This window comes from Odocoileus virginianus, chromosome 5 (genome assembly GCF_023699985.2).
Source record: "Odocoileus virginianus isolate 20LAN1187 ecotype Illinois chromosome 5, Ovbor_1.2, whole genome shotgun sequence".
Classification (NCBI taxonomy): domain Eukaryota; kingdom Metazoa; phylum Chordata; class Mammalia; order Artiodactyla; family Cervidae; genus Odocoileus; species Odocoileus virginianus.
In genome coordinates, this window is record NC_069678.1 from 64,215,160 (window position 1) to 64,229,997 (window position 14,838).

The following is a 14,838-nucleotide window of genomic DNA, read 5'->3' on the forward strand; positions in this document are numbered from 1 at the left end:
AGAAAACCATTAATACCCAGAGTATGCAGACAATTTTTATTAGTTAAGTAAAAATAGGGAATAATTTTATGGGGCATGACTATTGTTTATAAAGTATTTTAGAATTAATTTAATATCCTTAAAATTTATATACTTTATGATATATACTTATTATAGCTTTCAGCTCTATCATAAGCCAGAATATTTCCCTGAAATGTCATATACAAAAAGAGGCCTTATGTAAGTTGACTGTCAGTTTTGTACCCTGCATCAGCATTATAAAGGTGTTCTAGGTAATTACAAGCTGCTGCTGCTGCTGCTAAGTCGCTTCAGTCATGCCCAACTCTGTGCGACCACATAGATGGCAGCCCACCAGGCTCCCCCGTCCCTGGGATTCTCCAGGCAAGAACACTGGAGTGGGTTGCCATTTCCTCCTCCAATGCATGAAAGTGAAAAGTGAAAGTGAAGTTGCTCAGTCATATCCGACTCGTAGCAACCCCATGAACTGCAGCCTACCAGGCTCCTCCGTCCATGGGGTTTTCCAGGCAAGAGGCCTGGAGTGGGGTGCCATTGCTTTCTCTGGTAATTATAAGCAGTATTTACCAAAATAGCTTATGAATTTATAATCTTACTGATATGCTGAGATTTTGTTGTTCTTTAAATGAACTTTTAATATACTTTGCTTTCTCCCATTTTAAATTAAGCTGATTTCTTTTTGCAAACAGTGTATTTGCTTTTTTTGTTGCAGAACTGTGGCTGCTGAAGTTAGGAAGCAGATCTCCGGACAGTATAGTGGCTCTCCCCAGCTGCTCAAAAACCTCAACATTGTTGGCAATATATCCCATCATACCACAGTAAGTAATGTGTTTAAGATATGGTATGTTACAGTTACATTCTGACTAGGCCATGAAAAATAGTGGAAAGATAAGAGCCAGGCCTTTGACTGTGTGGATCACAACAAACTGTGGAAAATTCTTCAAGAGATGGGAATACCAGACCACCTTGACCTGCCTCCTGAGAAATCTGTATGCAGGTCAAGAAACAACAGTTAGAACTGGACATGGAACAACAGACTGGCTCCAAATAGGGAAAGGAGTATGTCAAGGCTGTATATTGTCACCCTGCTTATTTTACTTACATTCAGAGTACATCATGAGAAATGCCACGCTGGAAGAAGCACAAGCTGGAATCAAGATTCCTGGGAGAAATATCAATAACCTCAGATATGCATATGACACCACCTTTATGGCAAAAAGTGAAGAGGAACTAAAGAGCCTCTTGATGAAAGTGAAAGAGTAGAGTGAAAAGCTGGCTTAAAACTCAGCATTCACAAAACTTAAGATCATGACATCTAGTCCCATCACAGCATGGCAAATAGATGGAGAAACAATGGAAACAGTGGCAGACTTTATTTTCTTGGGCTCCAAAGTCACTGCAGGTGGTGACTGCAGCCATGAAATTAAAAGATGCTTGCTTCTTGGAAGAGAAGCTATGACCAACCTAGACAGCATATGAAAAAGCAGAGACATTACTTTGCCAACAAAGGTCCATCTAGTCAAAAGCTATGGTGTTTCCAGTATTCATGTATGGATATGAGAGTTGGACTATAAAGAAAGCTGAGCACTGAGGAATTGATGCTTTAGAATTGTGGTGTTGGAGAAGACTCTTGAGAGTCCCTTGGATTGCAAGATCAAACCAGTCAATCCTAAAGGAAATCAATATTGAATATTCATTGGAAGGACTGATGCTGAAGCTAAAGCTCCAATCCTTTGGCCACCTGATGCAAAGAACTGACTCATTTGAAAAGACCCTGATGCTGGGAAAGATTGAAGGCAGGAGGAGAAGGGGAAAACAGAGGATGAGGTGGTTGGATGGCATCACCGACTCAATGGACATGAGTTTGAGCAAGCTCCAGGAGTTGGTGATGGACAGGGAAGCCTGGCGTGCCTCAGTCCATGGGGTTGCAAAGAGTTGGACACAACTGAGTGACTGAATTGAACTGAAGAGCCAGGAGATTGGGTTCCATCACTAGTATCACTTAACAACCTTATTAGTTGCTACGTCACTTTTTTCTCAAATTTGAGTCAGGGGAGTGTTGGGAGGTGTTATAGAAGTTTTGATTTCCTAATCAACTCCAAAACTTTATATTCAGGATTTAATCAACTCTGGAATTTTATAAATAGAACTTCTCAAACCCAAGGTGGATTCATACATGAAAATTCAGGAATCTTTTCTAGAAATAATGGGTACTGAAAGTAGTGAAAGTAAGTCATTTGGTTGTGTCTGATTCTTTGTGACCCCGTGGACTGTAGCCTGGCAGGCTTCTCTATCCATAGAGTTCTTCTCAAGAATGCTGGAGTAGGTAGCCATTCTCTTCTCCAGGGGAATCTTCTCAACCCAGAGATCAAACCCGTGTCTTCCACATTGCGGGCAGATTCTTTACTATCTGAGCCACCAGGGAAGCCCCAATAGATACTGAAGTAAATGTTACATAATTATGTAGATTCATAGTATTATCTCTCTCCTTCAATAGAAAGGAATATATAGTTTTGAATTATTGCTTTAAGCCAGGAGCTGTGTCAGAGATATAAATATATGTTTTTTTATTCAAGAGGCTGGCATGAGGATAATCAATTTTATTAAAAAAAAAAAATCTGATACTTAGTTGTAGTAGGAATATGAATTAAAAATATGCTCCATTTGTCAAAAACTGAAAAAGTTGTTAAGAGTGAGTTGGGTAAAGTTATATTAACACTTTCTTTTTAATCTGTGAAATAGTACCAATTTTTGAACAAACATGGTATGCCAGAGCATAGTAGTGTGAATGGCTTGTAGTGGCATGTTTATAATGTTTGTTATTCAGTCTTAAGATATGAAGTTTACTTTTAACAACAGCAACATACTGGTTGGAGACAGTTTATAACATATAGATTTCTGGATGATATCAGTGTGCACGGAGATGGTCCTTCTCATACCCTCTTGAGTGTCTTGAGCTCCTTTTCAGCTGATTTCCTGTGTTGTGTGTCACACCTTCACTGTTCATTTCCATAGTCACCCCTGGATTTGGTCATTATGAATAACTGTAAGCTTCATGTAATCTCAGTTCCACAATCCTTATTCTGTGGCCGCCCCTTCTGTCTCTTGCTCTCTTATTCTGGTGTTCTGACTTCAGCTGTACTTCAGCTCCCCTGGGATTAGAATCCATGCTCCTGCTAACATTTTTGGGTCTCTCACTCCTTGATGTTCTTTTCTTTTTCTCCTTACCAAACTTAAATTATTTGTTGAAATTTATAATTACTCTTTTGCATATACCATTGATTTCTTTAACTTCTCATGTCATTGGCACTACCTCAGTGCTGTTTAAACCCAGCCTTCTGCTTACTTCACGTCAGCACTCATGCAGCTGGGTATGGCTGGAGAAAAATACACAGGTCTCACTGACTGGTCTCACTTTACATATGTGACCTCTAATGCATGAAGACTTCTCCATTGCTTAAACTAAAAATATTTTATTTTCCCAGTCTGCTCATTGTCCTGCTGTTTTAGTCGACTCATTTCATGCCTCCTACTCTTCCCTTAAAATCCTCATTGCTGTTCTCTATTTGCAGTCTTAGGATGACTTGGCTTCCTGTTTCACTGAGAAAATTGAAGCAGTCAGGGGCATCCACATACTCCTACCACCATGTGTATTCACCTTTTATCATCTGTATCCATATTGTCTGTCCACCAGTTACTTTAGATAAACCAGTAATGAACAAGATCTTTAGTACTTTAGTAATTCTCCCTGTTCTTTTATGACATTACTTTTTCTGTTTACTGGATCATTACATTCCCATCAGTCTACAAACATGCAGATGTGCTGTTATTTCTCCCATTTAAAAGAATTCTTTTTTTGCCCCACTTTTCCATCAGTCTCCCGCTTTCAGTATTTCTTTGCTCTTCTTTGCAACAGAATTCCTTCAAAGGGTTGTCAGAGCTTGCTGACTTCAATAACTCTTCTTATATTCCTTCTGAGAAAGTTCTTTTCAAGTTATGGGACTCTTCAAACATACACAGCAGTAGAAGACAAGTAAAAACATTGACATTTTTAAATTTAGCCACAATGCTGTTATCACCCTTAACAAAATAGGCTGTAATTCTTTGGTGTCATCTACTATCCAGTGCATGTTAAATTTTCTCAATTATTTCACTTGTCTTTTTGTCATTGATTTATTCAAATCAGGATCAAACAAAATCCACAGATGGAATTTGGTCTTAGATTACTTGCATTTAAAAAAAGAGGGTAGTTTCTCCGTCCTCTTCTTCTTTTTTTTTTTAATCGAGATAGGGCTGATTTATAATAATAAGTTTCATGTGTATAACACAGTGTTTCACTATCTTTAATGGTTGTACTGTTTATAGCTGTTAGAGAAATTGACTCTGTTCCCTTTGCTGTATAGTATATTCTTGCAGCTTATTTATTTTCTAATAGTTACTTATCTTTGGCTGTGTTGGGTCTTTGTTGCTGTGTGGGTGTTTCTCTGGTTTCTTGATGAGGGCTGCTCTCTGGTTACCTTGCACAGGCTTCTTATTGCAGTGGCTTTTTGCTGCAGAACGTGGGCTCTCAGCTGTGTGGGCTTCTAGTTGTGGCCTCTGGCTTCAGTGGTTGTACCTCCTCTGCTCTAGAGCAGTGGCTCAGTAGTTGTGGTGCTCAGGCTTGGTTACTTTGCAGCATGTGGGGTCTTTCAGATCAGGGATTGAGCACATGTCTTCTGCATTGGTAGGCAGATTCTTTACCACTGGGCCACCAGGGAAGCCTTATAATAGTAATTTTACTTCTTAATCTCTTACCCCTTTCTTGGTTCTGTTTTTCCACTGGTAATAGCTGGTTTATTCTCTATATCTGTGAGTCTGTTTTTTTTTTTTTTTTGCTATTGTTGTTACATTTTTAGTTTGTTTTATAGATTCTACGTATAAGTGATATTGTAAAATATTTGTCTTTTTCTGTCTGATGTATTTCACTAAGCATAATATCCTTCAAATATTAGACCACCATATGTTGCTCATGTGGTGATCTAATATTCTGCAAAGGTGCCGAGAGCATCCAACTGGGAAATGATAGTCTGTTTAATAAATGGTGCTGAGAAAGCTACATAGACACATGCAGAGCAATGAAATTGATCCCCTATCTTACACCATTCACAAAAATTAACTTGAAATGGATCAAAGTCTTAAACAGAAGAGGTAATAGTATAAAACTTCTAGAAGAAAATATAGAGAAAAAGCTCCTTGATTTTGGTCTTGGAAATGATTTTTTTGGATATAATATCAAAAGCACAAACACCAAGAGCAAAAGTCAACAAATTGGGGCTATGTCAAACTTAAACACTTTTGCACAGCTAAAGAAACAATTAACAAAAGGCATCCTATGAGAATTCCAGAAAAATATCTACTTCTGCTTCATTGACTATGCTAAAGCCTTTGACTGTGTGGATCACAACAAACTGTGGAAAATTCTTCCAAGAGATGGGAGTGCCAGACCACCTTACCTGCCTCCTGTGAAATCTGTGTGCAGGTCAAGAAGCAACAGCTAGTACTGGACATGGAACAATGGACTGGTTCCACATTGGGAAAGGAATGTGTCAAGTCTCTGTATTGTCACCCTGCTTATTGAACTTATATGCAGAGTACATTGTGTGAAATGCCACGCTGGATGAAGCACGAGCTGGAATCAAGATTGCCAGGAAAAATATCAATAGCCTCAGATATGCTGATGATACCACCTTAGTGAAGAGGAACTAAAGAGCTTCTTGATGAAGGTGAAAGAGGAGAGTGAAAAGGCTGGCTTAAAACTCAACATCAAAAAACGAAGATCATGGCATCCGGTCCCATCACTGCATGGCAAATAGATGGGGAAACAATGGAAACAGTGAAAGACTTTATTTTCTTGGGCTCCAAAATCACAGCAGATGGTGATTGCAGTCCTGAAATTGAAAGACACTTGCTCCTTGGAAGAAAAGCTATGACCAACCTAGACAGCATATTAAAAAGCAGACATTACTTTGCCAACAAGGGTCTGTCTGGTCAAGGCTATGGTTTTTCCAGTGGTCATGTGTGCATGTGAGAGTTGGACCATAAAGGAGGCTGAGTGCCGAAGAATTGATGCTTTTGGACTGTGGTTTGGAGAAGACTCTGGAGAGTCCCTTGCACAGCAAGGAGATGAAACCAGTCAATCCTAAAGGAAATCAACACTGACTATTCATTGGAAGGACTGATGCTGAAGCTCCAATACTTGGACCGCGTGATATGAAGAGCTGACTCATTAGAAAAGACCCTGATGCTGGGAGAGATTGAAGACAGGAGGAGAAGGGGACGATAGAGGACAAGATGATTGGATGACATCACTGACTCAATGGATATGAGTTTGAGCAGGATCTGGGAAATAGTGAAGGACAGGGAAGCCTGGCGTGCTGCAGTTCATGAGGTCTCAAGGAGTCGGGCATAACTGAGTGACTGAATAACAACAACAGTGGGAACAAAATTTTGCAAAATATCTTTCAGATAAGGGGGGGTAATATCCAAAATATATAAAAAGCTCATGCAACTTCATAGCAAAAAGGCAATCCAATTAAAAATGGGCAGAAGAACTAAATGGACATTTTTTCCAAAGAAGTCATCCAGATGACTAACAGATACATGAAAAGGTGCTCAACATCACTAATCATCAAGGAAATGGAAATTAAAACCATGATGAGAATATTCCCTCATATCTGTTAAAATGGTTATCATCAAGAAGTGTACATGACTGAAGCAATAGCAGCAGCATCAAGAAGTGATAAGGTTGGTAATAACCAATCTTGATGTTGTTTATCATCAACAAGTGATAGTAAATGCTGGTAAGGATATGGAGAAAAGGGAACCTTTGAGCACTGTTGGTGGGAATGTAAAGTGGTTATAGCCAGTGGGGAAAACAATATGGAGGTTCCTCAAAAAGCCGTATGATCCAGTAGTTCCACTTTTGGGTATTTATCTGAAGAAATGAAAGCACTAATTCAAGAAGGTACACCCCAGTGTTCCTAGCAACATTACTAACAATAGCCAATGTATAGAAGCAACCTGAATGTCTATTAACAGATGAATGGATAAAGACGATGTAGTAGTGTATCTGTACAGTAGAATACTATTTCCTCCCCCAACTATTAAGTTTGTTTTTGTGCCATTGATTTGTTGAGGAAATTGGATTAGTTGTTTTACAGTTTCCTGCCTTTTGAATTTTATGTATACTTCCTTATAGACTTGTTTTTCTATTTCCTATATTTCCTGTAACTGATTAGATTCTGATTCAACTTTTTTGAAATTTCTTCCTTCTATACTTGTTTTCCTATCTTCTGTATTTTCTGTGTATGATTAGATTCTGTTTCAATTTTTTTAATGGCTTTAAATTGAGATTTATTTCACATAACCATACAGTTCTCCCATTTAATTTATGATTCAGTGGATTTGATATATTCACAGATATATGCAACCATCATTAACGGTCAATTTAAAACATTTTCATTACCTCAAAAAGAAATCTTTGGCTATCACCCTTTAATCCCCCTTCCCTGTAGCCCGAAACAACTACTAATCAAATAGAAGCATTTTGATGGTATACCTGAAGAATTTGAAAAGAGATCTTAACACTAAACACATCAGTCACAATTCCAATACAGTGATTGCTGAAGTGAGACAGTGTCTCACATTGCCTGTAAGAGACTCTAGTGCTTCACTGTTGCTGCTGCTTGTCACCCTTTAACCCTGCTTACTGTCTAGTCACTTTCTATTATAAAATCATTTTTCAGTCTCCTCCCTTGGGTCTGTAAATACAGGATCTTTCTCTGGAGTCTTGCAAAATAATATATAGTTGTAAGCATCTTACCATTATATCCGAAAACTAGCCCAGGCAGTTGTCTCTGATGGGAGGCAGGGAGAGTGGAGACATTTGTAGCAAACATATACTTATTTCCTTGTTCCAAGTCTAGCTAACAGTACACCTAGAAAACAAGTGACTTTCATTGTGACTTTGGTAAACAAGATCATTTATCTTCTCTGTCATTTAGTGTTGATAGTCTCTTCAGTAGGTAGTGCTAGGAAAATTGGACAGCTACATGCAAAAGAATGAAATCAGAATACTTCCTAACACCATACACAAAGATAAACTCAGAATGGATCAAAGACCTAAATATAAACCTCTGCCTTCTTCTATATTCTGAAGATATTCTATTTTCTTCTAGCAGCTTTGTAGTTTTAGCATGTATGTTTGTTTCTATGATCCATCTCAGTTTAGTTTTTGTACATGTTGTGATGTAAGGATTGAGGTTCATTCCCCCCTCCCCCCATATAGTTATCCAACTTTTCCAGCAGCAGTAATTGAAAAAGATTTCCCTTTCCTTGATGAATTGCTTCTTTGCTTCTACGAAGAATGTCATGATAGTGTATTTATGTACTTGATGAAATAGATAGAATGCTTATGAGAGAAAACCATGAATTTTAGACTTTGAAGACTCAATTTGAAATTTTGCTCCATCATTTTGTGGCTGTTATTTCCAGAAGTTAACTTCTTTGACCACAATCGCCTTTATTTGTAGAACTGAAATAGTAATTATCTCTATAACTTACAGGATTTGGGGGAGGTTTAAATGAGAAAACACATAAAGATAATGACAATAATTGTTACTATCTTTTGAGTGTTTATGATATTATAGTTATTCAGTATTTTACTTAAGATCTTTAAAATGTTGTTTTAACAACTGTTTAGTTGTTCAGAGAAGTTTAGATTAAAGCACCTTCTTTGTAGTAATGTGAACTTGCATGGTAGCAAGTTGCAGTATTTTTTACCCAATTGAATATCTTGAAAAATAACATATTCTTATTTTCATTGATCTACAGCTGCACATTTTTTATGTTACTATATGAAAAGATAAGATCCTTTATAGTTTTGCCTGAATAATTTTTCTTTCTTGAATTAGACAAGAAGTAGAACACCTTATCGAAAACTATTATTTCAGCTTGGCCAAGGGATGCCACAAATACTGTTACTGCTAATAATACTTTTACTATGCTCTGTGTTAGTTTCTTTGGGTGCTGAAACAAATTATAGCAAGCTGGGTGGCTTAAAACAACAGAAATGTACTCTCTCACAATGCTGGAGTCCAGAAGTTTCGAATCAGTATCAATGGGTAGAAATCAGAGTATTGGCACATGTTCTTCAGAGGCTCCTTTTAGTATTACTTTATTGCTTCTTCCAGATTCTGATGGCTGCTGTGGCTATATCACTTCTGTCATTAAGGCGAGAATCTTCAAATCTCTCTTTTCTGTTTTTTCATATGGTTTTCCCCTTGGTGTGGCCCATATCTCCCTCTGTCTTTGTATAAGGATATATATAATTGCATTTTGGACCCACTCAGATAATCCAGGATAATGTCCCTATTTTAAGATCCTTAATGGTATCTTCAAACAGTGTTTTATTTTGTATTTTATTTATCTATTTATTTTGACATTTAAAGTTCATGGAATGGGATGTGGCGATCTTTTGGAGGGCCATTTTTCAGCCTACCACAGTGTTATATGTTTTTACTAGGGTAATCAGCAGTAACAATAAAGACACCCTTAGGAAACTTAGAAATGAAAATTCCAAATTATGAAAAAGAATTCCTTCAATGAGCACTTTGTCATTGTTGAATATTATAAACCTGTTAATTATCTTTTGTTTTTATGTGGGAGTTAAGGGCAAAATCGAAGCAAGAAGATCAAAAGAGAGTTTGACTCAAGCACAAAGAACTATAGGAAGGCCAACACCTGTGATTTCTTTAGCGCATCTGGCTGAATATCTTGACATTTTATAGAAAACTGGAGAAAAATATATTTTTTAAAATAATAAATCTCCTTTATTTAAAGTTTTAAAATTCTTGTATCCATCTGTTCCTTTCTACCCACCTCTCTCACCCACCCCTCTTTATAAAGGTGCCGCTTACTGAAGCAGTGGACCCAGTGGATTTGGAAGATTACCTCCTTACTCATCCTTTAGCTGTGGATTCTGGACCTTTACGGGATTTGGTTGAATTCCCTCCAGATGATATTGAAGTGGTTTATAGTCCTAGGGACTGTAGAACTCTTGTTTCAGCTGTACCTGAAGAAAGGTAAGGAGACATCTACCTATTTCTGGTTTTAGTGTAACTATAAAACAACTACCTTCCATTGTTTTATTCAGATTCTGCTTCTTGTGGTGGTTTTCAACAAGAATGCAGCAGCAAAATTCATAAACATCAGTGCTTTCCTGTCTAAACTATAAATATATTTTCTTTTTTAAAACAGTGAAATGGATCCACATGTTAGAGATTGTATTAGAAGTTATACAGAAGACTGGGCAATTGTGATCAGAAAGTAAGTTGTATATTCATTGTGATATTTAAAAATACTGAGCAGGATCTATAAATTGACTAAGGTAGGTTACTACTAAATATGAGAACTGAAAATTTATTTGAAAAATAGCTGAAAAAGTAATAGAAGAACCTTTGCATATACATATTTTTTCCTTAGAAGTTCCACACTTAACTTTCTCTTATTTTCCTTATAAAATAATACTCAATGGACATGAGTTTGAGTAATCTCCGGGAGTTGGTGATGAACAGGGAAGCCTAGCGTTCCCTGGTCCATGGGGTTGCAAAGAGTTGGACACGACTGAGCGACTGAACTGAACTGAACTGGGGATAGTATTCCTATATTATCACAGATCATGAATAATTACTAGTAATATGTAATAATAATGACTTGTAGTAGTATTCTTTTGGGAAATCATGGGTAAATATTGATGAATAATTTATATTTGTCAAATGGATCCAATTTATTGAATTGATTAAATTTAACAGCTAGTTTTCTAGATCAGGCTGTTTGAAAGGTCTCGGCCATTTGTTAACCAGCTGGATATTTATAGGTCCTTGACCTGTATATCCAGTCAAGTAAGTATTTGTAAAAATAATGATTTACCACAAAATTTGTTCCTAGTGGATGGTTTTTGAAATTTCAAGTCAGATTAAGAAATAAAATTACTTCTCCTTTGCTCTCTTGGATAGTGAAAAGGGTCTTTGTGCTGAATGTTCTTGGCCTCATTCTATTTTTCTAAAGGAAGAATAATTACTGAAGTAGTGGAAAATTCTGTTAAGACATTACAGTTTTGAGAAATGAAGTTTTCTGTGCTAAACTGTACTAGCAACAGTGATGTGTTCATTGCTTATTGTGTTGCCCTTCTGTCTTATTTCACTGCGTTTAATATTGTGCTAAGCATCACTCTTGGGGATACCGCTGACATGCTTTTTAGTTTTAGTGTGACCTAATAAAAGCACAGTCTGCTACCCTTTATAAAGAAGAGCTGTTTTTATGAACTTACAATTTTGATAAGTATTTCAATAGCCAGATTTTACAGATTACTGAAGAAGACTGTTCCTCTGTCAGATAACTCAAAAGTCTTTACTTCTGCATGTATGTTGGAAGCTTATAATCAGAAATGTTAACAAAAAGAGATTAGTTGCAAAATATATTAACTTCATGAAATCTGAAATCTGCTACTTAACTGTAATCATGGGGTTGCTCACCTTGATTTAAGCCATGAGGGTATGGTAGTTAACATTTATGGGTTTTTTTGCTATACGCTGGGCATTTTATTTGATACTTTATGCTCATTTAAGATTCCAACAGATAAAGTAATTTAGGCTTAGAATAGTTAAGTAATTTCTTTGAGGTCACATAGCCAAAAAGTGGGATCGCTAGGATTAGAACCTAGGGGCATCAAGTTCTAATGCTTATATTTTTTTCTGTTATACTAGATATTATTTTTAGTGGTAAATGGAAAATGAAAGGGGTACTTTTGGTAATCTAGAGGTTTTAAAGTATCCCTGAAATATAAAAGATAGGTGTGATTGAAAACAATAGAAAACCACAGTACAAAATAATCCAAGGAGAAAATACATGCCCAAGGTTCAATAGAATGTTAGGCTCAGTGAATACAGGCAGTAGAAGGGGGACCTGGGGTAAATGTTGGACATTTGGTTGTTTTAAAACCTCCTGTGCCTTTATGCATAGACATGGGAGTAGAAGTATCCCCATTTTAAGAGCACGAATAGTGGGGGCTTGAGAACCTAGGGCTTCCTGGTGGCTCAGATGGTAAACAATCTGCCCGCAATGCGGGAGACCTGGGTTGGGAAGATCCCCTGGAGGAGGGCATGAAACCCACTCTAGTATTCTTGCCTGGAGAATCCCCATGAACTGAGGAGCCCGGCAGGCTACAGTCCGTGGGGTTGCAGAGGGTTAACATGACTGCCTAAGCACACCACAGAGATCATAGTGTAGTGCCCAGGGTGGGCATACCTTGGAATAAGAGGAAGGAGCCTTCATACCCAGAAGACTGTCAGGCTCTGCCTTGAAAGCACGAGGTGCCTTTTCTCGTAATCACTGGGTATGTGTTTGGCTAAGGAGATACAGTATTTCCCAGACAGATATGCACTTGCAAATTAAAAAATGAGCGTTAGAACCTAGAATGGCCCGCTTGTTGATGGAAACCAGTGCACTTGGGCTTCCAAGATGGTGCAGTTGGTAAAGAAACTGCCTGCCAATGCAGGAGAGGCAAGGAATGTGGGATAAATACCTGGGTTGGGCAGATCCCCTGGAGTAGGGAATGGCAACCCACTGCAGTATTCTTGCCTAGGAAACTCCATGGACATAGGAACCTGGTGGGCTACAGTCTGTGGGGTCTCAGAGAGTTGGACATGATTGAGCACATACAACCAATCCAAACCAAAGTGAACTTGAAAGAATTATCACAAATTATCAAATTACCACAAATAAAAGAACTAATGATTTAGGAAATAGTTAATAGAACACAGATCAAGAACCATATGTATAATTAATATCCTCAAAGAGATATGAAAAGATACTGTAACCATATAAAAAATCAACTAATTATGGAAGTGAAAAATTTGTTCAGTGAAAAAAAAATTTAAAACTCAGTGGATGGGTTTAATGGTGGAGTAGATGTGACTGAAAAGTGGAATAGTAAGTTGTGAGATGAAACCAAAAAATCCTTCCATAATTCAGCACAGAAGCGTAAAGGATAGAAAGTACCTAATATTCATTCATTGTTTCAAAACATACTTACTGTGAGACTAGTGTGTGCCAGGCACTGTACTAAGCAGTGATGATACATGAGTTAACAAAACAAACTCCATGCCTTCATGGAGCCTGCATTCTACTTGGGGTTGAGGGCAATAGACAATAAACAAACACAGATAAATATTTAATAGTTGTGGTGGAGGGAAGTCTTGTAGAGAAAGAAAGTAATATGTGGGGGTAGGGCAAGCCAAGCAGAGGTGTTTCTACTTTATATAACTAATCAGAAGAGGCCTTTCTAATAAGATGAATTTGAGCAAAGACCTAAAGGAAGTTAAGCAGTAAGCCATCTATATATCATGGGAAGGAGTGTATTTGACAGAGAAAGAGCAGTACATGCAATGGTTCCATATTGGAAGCATGCTAGGAATGTTTAAGAAGTACCAAATGGTCAATGTGCCTGGAACAGAATAATTTGAAGGAGAGAATGCTAAGATACAAAGTCAAAGAAGTGGTGGTGGTGGATGGATGATTATGTAGAGCCTTATAGCAACTAACTAGAACAGAATGATCATACAGAACAGTGTTAATCATAAATCATGTCCTTCATCTCAGTACTCTTGAATTGCATACTATTGATTTTTTAGAACATAAAATTCAGCAGTGTTCTGGCTTATTAGACTAGCTTAGATATAAAACTTCACAAATGAAGGTACTTTTTTCCACTGTATCTCATTTTTATTAAAAAATACAAATACTATAAGTATGTATGTGTGTACATAATATATATATGTATATTTTATGATTGTACATACACCTAGGAAAAGGTCCAGTTAGTTAAATAATAGGAGTGTTCAACACTAATAGTCTCTGAGTAGTAGAAATATAATGATTTTACTTTTACAAGTCTGTATTTTTAAATTTTCAGCAATGAACATGGATTGGTTCTGTAATAATAGAATATTTTTAAAGAAAACTTTTCATATAGAAAAGCAACAGTGTATTCTGTACTTTAAGGTAAATACAAATATTTCCATTGAGAACAAAAGATACAAAAACTAGAAAACAGTTCAGTATCTTTCAAAAATTATCTAGTGATGGTTTTGGCTATAAAGTTTTATCTATTTGTCCTTAGTTAATGTGGTTTTTAGTTAATCAGGCTGTGTTTGAATTCAAACTTTGTCACTTTACAAACACTTTTATACAAATTAAGGCACTTTAAACTCTCATGAAATATTAGAACATCTGCTTTTGAGTAATACCTTTGATGTTTTTATATTGCATATCTTTATTTTGGTTCTTCCAGAGAAAACTGCTGTCTTATTCTATGATTATGCTATGATATGAACATCATGTAGTTGCTATTTCAGTACCTTTAGCAATAAGACACAATGTGAATAATTCGTGTCAAGTGTGTTTATTTACTGTGGCATCAATTGACTGATAAACCGTAATATCCTCTGGCAATTATAATTGTTTATACTTCAATTAAAATTTCCCCCAGTGTGACTATATGAGGTATGGCACAGTAAATGCTCTTGATTGTAGTGTCTCTGATAATCTTGGATATTGGGTTGTTTGGAAAAAAGCTTGTATTAATTTAAGAGTTCTTAGCCTAATACATATATATTATATAACAATATATGTTAAGTATACACACACACACACACACACACACACACACACACACACACAAAATGGTGTAGATCTTGCTGTTTTTCATTTTAGAAGTCTGAAGCT

The 14,838-nt window shown here is 36.8% G+C and overlaps 1 protein-coding gene across 7 annotated transcripts in view; it reads left to right on the forward strand.

Moving 5' to 3' along the window:
- DOCK7 (dedicator of cytokinesis 7) overlaps window positions 1-14,838 on the forward strand; it is a 188,715-nt gene that overhangs the window by 25,474 nt on the left and 148,403 nt on the right. For all 7 annotated transcript variants that reach the window (XM_070468056.1, XM_020885436.2, XM_020885453.2 and 4 more), the window contains exons 2-4: window positions 728-833; window positions 9,961-10,136; window positions 10,312-10,380. In XM_070468056.1, coding sequence (XP_070324157.1) covers window positions 728-833; window positions 9,961-10,136; window positions 10,312-10,380 — 351 coding nt within the window. The remainder of the gene's footprint in view (window positions 1-727; window positions 834-9,960; window positions 10,137-10,311; window positions 10,381-14,838) is intronic.